The sequence below is a fragment of the Rhagoletis pomonella genome, unplaced genomic scaffold (assembly GCF_013731165.1).
Source record: "Rhagoletis pomonella isolate Grant_MI unplaced genomic scaffold, Rhpom_1.0 Rhpom_scaffold_00007, whole genome shotgun sequence".
In the NCBI taxonomy this organism is placed as follows: domain Eukaryota; kingdom Metazoa; phylum Arthropoda; class Insecta; order Diptera; family Tephritidae; genus Rhagoletis; species Rhagoletis pomonella.
In genome coordinates this window covers 30272248-30280642 of record NW_023458561.1, presented here as the reverse complement: position 1 = coordinate 30280642, position 8395 = coordinate 30272248, and the positions used below count along the sequence as shown (strand labels likewise).

General features: G+C 36.2%; 1 protein-coding gene across 1 annotated transcript; it reads right to left on the bottom strand.

The window, feature by feature from the left end:
* Nucleotides 1-810: 810 nt before the first annotated feature.
* On the bottom strand, nucleotides 811-8389 carry LOC118742571 (polypeptide N-acetylgalactosaminyltransferase 1). Its single transcript, XM_036474741.1, has 4 exons — nucleotides 7111-8389; nucleotides 5087-5486; nucleotides 4461-4582; nucleotides 811-2028 (listed from the first exon to the last, which is right to left on the bottom strand). The coding sequence occupies exons 1-4, from the start codon at nucleotides 7836-7838 to the stop codon at nucleotides 1395-1397; spliced, it is 1884 nt and encodes a 627-aa protein (XP_036330634.1). The 5' UTR covers nucleotides 7839-8389; the 3' UTR covers nucleotides 811-1394.
* Nucleotides 8390-8395: the final 6 nt, after the last annotated feature.

Sequence of the window (8395 nt, the reverse complement as noted above, 5' to 3'; positions counted from 1 at the left end):
TTTTATATTCATAGTATGAAGTTAGATACAACTCAATATAAAATATGAATTTTAAATATTATATGTATCTGTGGTCATAAGCAATAACCGCCAAAGTCGAAAAACTTTAATTCGAGAAAAAACGTTTTAAACATTTGGATTGTAATGTTAGCCTTATGGGGAAACCAAAATATTTTCGCCTATAACTTTATAAGTAGGCTAGCTGGCGAGATGGGGATTTCATATACGCATGGAAGAGTGGTTGAAAAATACAATAGCATATATAACTCCACTCTTTCTTGAGTCGACTTAGGCGGCTATTGCTTGTGACCACAGATAAACTGCTACTTATAAAATATATGTATGTATGTATAAGTATGGAGGTAAATGCAAATTATGTCTGTATATAATTATTTCTAACTTTACAATGATAAGGATTTTTTAAGCACATAACGTCCAACTAGTTTCTAAAATACAAAAAAAAAAATACATAAATATGTTACGCTGTCATAATTAAATGAGTTATTGTCATTATTCGAGTTTAGTAACTACGTATGTACATATTAGCATAGTGCTAATTTGCAAATACCCAGCTTAATCGCGAATCACATGGGAAGAAATTGTTCCCATGAATTTGAAGTAAAACAAAGCCAAATTTTGAAGGTTTGTTTTGCTTTTACTTCATAATTTTGGGAATATTTTTTCACATGGAATTCTAGATAAAGCCGATTAACTTAATGAAGAAAGTCAAAAAATAAAATAAAACATGTACATACATATGTGATTTGACTTGCAGTAAAAAAAAACCATATATGTACATATGTACGTAGGTATAAACATATGTAAGTATGTAGATATATGTAAATATATAAACACTCTTCTCGCTAAATCGTCCGGTAATCTTATGCCAAGATTAAAAAAGCAAATTACATTTAAATATATTTCAACTAACTACACGGCTCAGTAATTAACAACATATTTAAATTTAGTTGTAACGTATGAATGTAAAATAATTACTTTTTTTTATACTGGCGCAAACAGCAAACGGGTCTCAATGAGGAATGCTTAGTTTCACGTAATTACACATATTCGCTTTCGTTACATAATTCGCGTCATACATACATTCGTAATGTTAGCATACAATATTTTTGCGTATCAAAATAATTTACATATTTAGTAAATCCCCTAGCTATGGTACAAGGAGTAGTCAGAAAAACTGTACACTCCGTATGGTACATACATATATGTACATATATATGTAAGCATATGTATAATATATAAGTAGATTTGTGCATATGCATCTGTATGTTTTGTTTGCAATATTTACACAATGGCTTTGATTTTAGTTTTAAAGTAATACATAATAAAAACTTTTGACTTCTCTCCACCTACTCTGCTGACACTCGCTGCCGCTTTCACAGCAATTTACCATGCTGTATGGTCCAGCGCTGTGTTTCGCTCTCACTATCACAGCGCGTCACTTGTATCTCATCTGAACTACGCAATTCCTTATGATCCAAGCACAAGCCGGTGTTTACATGCATCAAATGTTCATCTTCATAGTCCCATTGCTCATTGTAATCATCGTTATCCATGCACGTCACCATCTTCACGACACGCGCATCCCCATCACTATGCGGCACTGTGGCGCAACCTAACTCATTTCGTAGTACATGTGACTTGGTGAGCGTAAAAAATTGTGATTTTGTCACTGTTTTGGCACACCAGAATATACCCAAATTGTAGGGCTTCTCATTATTTTGCGACAAATCGTCTACACACAAGTCTTTGCTAACGGCACGTATGCGACCATACGCTATTACATTTTTGGTGGGTATAAATTTCTCTGGATAAATATTTTTCAAATACCAATCGAAACTTTTGCAACGTAATTTCTTACGTAGCATTACACGATGCGTCACATCGCCAATATCGGGGTGGAATTTCAAATCGGGCCGATTGAGAAAGAAGAGATTGACATATTCATCCATCCAGACGAGCGCCATGCGTGCGGTGTTGATGCCGTGTGTATCGCGATCATTCGGGAATCTGGAAGTGAAAATGAAGTGAACAATAAGCGCTCTAAAGTATGATAATATAAAAAAAAAAAGTTTGTACAACCCACTAGAACTTGAAGGGAGATCTCCCTATGTGAGGAATAAAAGAGTACTCCCCTTAACCTGATTTCTGAGCAATAAGAGAGATTTGTCGGTTTTGTACTCCTTTATTACTCGTTTAGGAGTCAAATAAGAGATCTCCTAAGCGAGCGACGAAATATTGCTCCCTGAGGCATGATTTGGGAGCAGTAAACGAGATTTCTCGGTTTTGTACTCCTGTATTGCTCGCTTAGGAGCTTAATGAGAGATCTCCTAAGCGAGCAATTAAAGAATGCTCCCTGAGGCATGATTTGGGAGCAATAAGCGAGATTTGTCGGTTTTGTACTCCGTTATTACTCGCTTAGGAGCAAAAAGTGATGTCTCCTAAGCGATAAATCCAAGAGTATTCTTTTTGATTGATAGGAGAGCAATACGCCTCTCGCCCAAAAGAAATTTGTGTTTTCGAAAAAATTTATCATACAAAAAAAAACAACAGAAAATATTTCTTATAGAAGCATAAGGAGCACACAATAATTTAATTTGGATAGCACACAGATTTTAATAAAAGTCCGTTGGTATGCACTTCAATTTTTGTTTAAATATATTAAGTATGTATTGTATTACTTGTAAATGCACCCTTAAATACTTTTCAGATTGCGCAAATTAGTGTCAGCATTTAAGTGTGACCCCCGGCTTTAAACATCGCATGGGTGACAAAGATGTCAGATAAGCAAAGTCACCTTCACAATTTCCCCGCTTGGTGGATTCCTGAACTGGCAAGCATCCTTGACACCCAGGAAATCATATAGGAGTACATACTTATATGTGCATATAGGTGCATATAATTCAAATCTTATCTTACCGTTTTGTTATTATTATGTTTTAATTTCATATGATTTCTCTGCAATATATTTCTAAAATTAAGCAATTATGTAAGACGTATCATTTATGCTTTATTTTTAAGATCTTGTAATATTGCACAAATGCATGTGATTAAAAAGTTAAATAAAAAAATTTAATAAATAGCAAAATCCATTTGGCTAATGTAAAATATTCGTTATCATTGCTCTCTTATTACTCCTACAGGAGGTTTTCGGGATGTCTCTAATGGGAGCGCTCCTTTATTGCTCGTTCGGGAGGAATATGGGATGTTTTCTATGTGCACTCCCTTGTTGTCTTTTTGGGAGGTTTCTGGGAGGTAACTATGGGAGTACTCCCGTATTGCTTTATTAGGAGGTTTGTGGGATGATAATTCTGTGTGTGCTCCCCGATTGCTCGTTTAGGAGGTAAAAGGGGTTACTCCCCCTCCTAGGACATCCAATGTTAAAGGGAGTATACAAAATTACATGCTTATACACAGAAGCATAGGGAGCAATGGGGAGTATTCGTATACTCCCAAGGGAGTACTCACCGAGCAATCGTACGATGCTCCCAAGTTCTACTGGGAATAAACACAAGTGAATATATATATGTATGTATGTCGTAATTATTGGAATAAAGAAAGGCAATCGAGTTGAAGAGCCCTGAAACAGAATGGATACACTTGTTTAAACATTAAATACAAGCTTGGCCTCTTTTGTTACATATATAGGCTGCCGGCAAGAAATAAATTTACTTAAACCGAATATGATATTATATGTATATTAAAATGTTATACATATGTACACATGTAAGTGAAAGGAAAAATTGTACGGATACATTTTACACTCGCAAATTACTTTGTACTCCTGAACAAAAAGCCTGAAAACAATACCTTTTTTTAGCATATATAACTTCAAAAACATGCAAGTGGGTGCAAAAACCTTCGCTGAACTTCTTCATGCGGAAATCAGAACCACTTCGACTTATAATAAGTAGTAAACAAAACATTAAGAAACAGTATTTTAAATAAATTCTATAGTCGATTCCCCATACAAAAATTTTAGTATTCTTAAATGAACTCAACTTAACTTCTATGTAGAAGACCCCAGTAGTTTCATTATACAATAAAAAAGTACTTGGGACGAACTAGTTCTATTCGGACACCCTGTTTATCACGTGTGACGAACTTTAATGCATGCATAGCTAAAAGCAGCCATAGTGCTTTTAGCCTTAGATAGATCTCTGTCAGTTCCCACTATTTCTAGTTCAAAGTTCTGGTACGTTTAGATAATTCAGACGTTACCACGAAGTCCGTTCTACGCAACCGGAATGATCCAGATCAAAAACTATCACTCTAGCAGCATTCAAAAAACTTTTTAGAGAATTTGTGTACTGATTAATAAACAAGTTAGGCTTTTAGTATAATTTATATTTCACGTGGCCCTGGCAACAAACCTGAAGCTTTCTAAGTGACACCTCCATACACTCGCCCATTTATATTACCGTTAATTCATTTGTACTTACTGGTATGGATGAAAGTCTCGAAAAACGTGACCCACTCGCGAACAGGGTATCGTTTCAATGGTGCCACCGCATTGCCAAATTCTAAAGGACATTTCCAGATTTTCGCCACCCCAGCCATCCATCTGCAATCAAGGAAAGTAGAAAACATTTAGTACAAAAACAACGACAGTCGAATCTACGTAACTGGAGTCATTCCCCCAAGAGCTCCATGAAGAATTCTTAAGCTGTTACAATAACAACAGCTTGAAAATCGCATTTTTGCTAAATGTAAATGTATATATCGTAAATTTACATATGTATATCGTCAATTCATATCGCTAGTTTATATTTAGTAATGTTTAAATAACAATTACTGGCCAGCGAACATGAAAAATTTTAGTGTTAGAGAATTTAATTCAAGGTTTTCAAAAAGCCTACAAAATTCGAAGCAGTTCCTTTTTCAATTAAATAAAATGTTGTTTATAAAAATAGAAACAACTGAACCTTTTCTTATCGAAGAATAATTATCAAAACTAACCCAATCCGACCTTTCAAACGATATTCAACTGTTGAATGACATATTACTTAATTATATGATTTAATTGGGAGATCCCCAATGGTCTAATTCTTCTCTCCCAAATACTCACCTGTTCATCATAACTGCCACTCTCCCAAAAGTAACGCCGATCAATGGCGAATAAACCTCCGGCCATAGTCGGACTGTATGCAGGACATATTTGACGCGGTTGATTACAGTCACGTAATTGACGCTTCTTCTCACGGTCTGACACCTCAATCCAATCAAAATGACCGGACCATTCAAAACCGCCAACCTGAAACGACTTATAGCCGTTCGTGCTGTATTGAAAATCTTTTGAATCGATTACATCAATAATCGGCACCAGCACACTGGTGCGTGACTCTTTGATACGCTGCAAAAGTGGCTCACACCAGCCAATATTCGCTTCACAATGCGCGTCCAGGAAGATTAACACATCACCGGTAGCAATGCGCGCACCAGCCAAACGGGCGCGTATCAAACCAAGGCTAAAAGAGGGTGGAGATAGAAAGAGATTTAGTTACTAATTATTGCAAATAAAATATCAAATAACTTATTGAAATAACGCGGAGGTGGTCCAGCTAAGATAACCAACCGTTCAGAAGTGGGCAGCTGAACTTGCTAGATCAACTACAACTACTACATATGCACATATCATTTTTTTTCCTGCATTATATGTGTGTACGTTTGTACATATGCAGTTTATTTTTACTGCAAGTATTATAATTATTGGTAATAAAATACTAAATATGATCTAAAAAATATAAAAATAACTATATACGCGAATAAGATTTCCTGCTCTCCTACATACGTATTTGTAGTATGTATATGAATATGCATAAGTGTGTAAAGTGCTCGCCGTTGCGTGCAATGTCGTTTACAAAGCAAAACAAATGATACAACACCCAGAGGCTGGATTCAGCCTCCGCAGCATCAAGTATTCAAATTAAAAGCAGACACACCAAATGGAAAAAAAGATGTTAAGCAACCGCCAGCTACAAGCCACACTAAACTATGCACATTCATTTACACCGGTATCGGCAAGTATAGATATATGCAAATAGAAAAGTTGCTTGGACTAGTAAAGCATGAAGAGCGAATCAAACGTATGGTAAGAAGTTTGGCACATCGCACGTTAATCGAATTTAGGTTCGAATAGTGAAAATGATTACTATTTGATGTGTTTAAATACAGCATGATGAGTGAAGAATACAGCAACGATGTCGATGTATGTTTGTCTGTAGGTATATATGTAGATACGTATGTATATCGATGCTCAGCTGTAGAGCAAGTTTAAAGCACAAAGTCTTCAGCGCTCTGAGAATTGACAAATGGCATTTAGGCCAAACTATGTTTTTATATGTACAGGCTTATTGACCTTTCAAGATGCAATCTATTGAGCTAGCGAAGATGCCGAATAATTTATGAGTTGTAAACCATGAATTTTTTAGTTGCCAAAGTTCGAATAGAAAAAAGTGCAAGCGAAGCAAGTTGCGCATCAATATTGTTGCAGCCTCAATGAGATTTTTGCAATCATTTTTGGATATTCGTTGCGCAAATAACCATGTAATCGTTTTTTGCTTTTGAGCATCGTTTATTACTCTGTCGTATAGAGCAAAGAGCAATTTTTAGTAGAGTTTATGAGTAGCTTGACCTAATGAATGAAGGAAAATATAGTTTTCGTGATTTATATGTCTATATAAGCATACATACATTGCACTCCATTTCCAAATGAAATATGTGGTCATTGCTTTTCGGAATTTATTTCTTAACCATCAAACCTTTTAAGTTCGGTAGATTTAAGAAACATGGATATATGTAGAGTCAAAAGTTGCTAAGTCCCTTTTTAAAAATTTTACAGCAACATTTTGCGTAATTAAAGCAAAGCATGTCTCCATGCGAATCAGAAGGAGTCGATCTTGATTCAAGTATTTCGTCTAATTTTTGGCCTTATCGGATTTTCGGTGCATCGTTTAGACTTAAGCGAAGTTGCCTTTCGTTGAATATAAACGAGGAAAGAAAAACGAATACCTAAACCTAATTTTAAATTTATCTTGCTCCTATATCAAAATATAAGTTTTCATGATAATATCACACAAGTCTTCGACTTACCGATTCTTCAATCGCAGCACTTGTACCTTTCCATTTGGTATTCTCGAGCTGATATAATAATCCAACTTGCCATGCAGTTCTTCATTCGTGCTACCATCATCGACCAAAATTATTTCCTTGAGCACTTTTTCGTTGCAGGTATTCAAAGTACTGTGCACCGTACGTACCAATACAGAGTATGGTTCATTGAAGAAAATTATAATAACACTAGTGCTAGGTAAAGTTGGCACATCAAAAGTATGTTTCAAACATGCAGGATGCCGCGAGTCAGCCAAAGTTCGATTATAAGGCAACCGTTCGCTGAGTTCTTCATTCAGCGATATCTTTTTGTAAATCTCCTCGCCACGTCTTGCTGCTTCACCGCTCAAGTGCGCTGCCGTGCCAAGCGCACCTAACGCCGAATTTTGCTTTTCCAAATCCAAACGTATACTTAGCTCATATGGTGGTTCACTGTGACGCGAGGTTTGTTTTGGTTTTTTTAGAATTTCATTATCTTCCTGACGCTCAAGTACTCGATGTCGTGGATTGATATGTACTCCGCGGTCAGCCTGATCATCTTTGGGTAGTACATCGTTTTCCTCGGGGTTGTCTTTGAATTTTGCATTTTGCTGCTGTGTTGCGCTTAACGTGTCCTCCACCTGCAGCACTTTAATGTAAAGTATAAAGCAGAGAGCCACCAGCGCAAAAATTATTATTTTGCCGTAAAAAGAACGGAAGGAACGTAACATTTTTTCAGTTATATTGTGTTAAGGCTAGCTGAGTGAAGTATATGCGAGGAGTGGCGTAAAATGATCGCTAATAGTGGGTCTAATATTCTTATTTATATTCCCGTAATGTAACTTAAGGGAGCAGGGATTAGAATTGCACTTTGTTGATGTTGTACGCATTCCCGTACACTAGTAAACTACATCAAATATGTAGTTATAATAAAAAATTCGCCTGTATCTGCTACCACTTTAATTACTGCATTGCAGCTATCACTCAAACCTCCAACTTTCGCCTTAAATTCTTGACCAATCTAAATGGAATTTTATGCTAATGTTAGTTCATTAGCTGTTTGGCTGGTTCGTTTAGTCGGTGTTTAGTTTCGTCTTTCTTTCGCTATGGCACAATTTTTTAGAAAATCAAATCCAGTTTTACCGCTACCACAGCGCTTGAAGCTTTCGTAACGAAGCGTAGCTGCACGACTGTTCGCGTGATGTGGCCAAAATGTACTAACCCAACAATTGAGACCCACAAAGCGCAACTTGTGGCTCACAATTCATTGTCACCAACACTGCTCAGT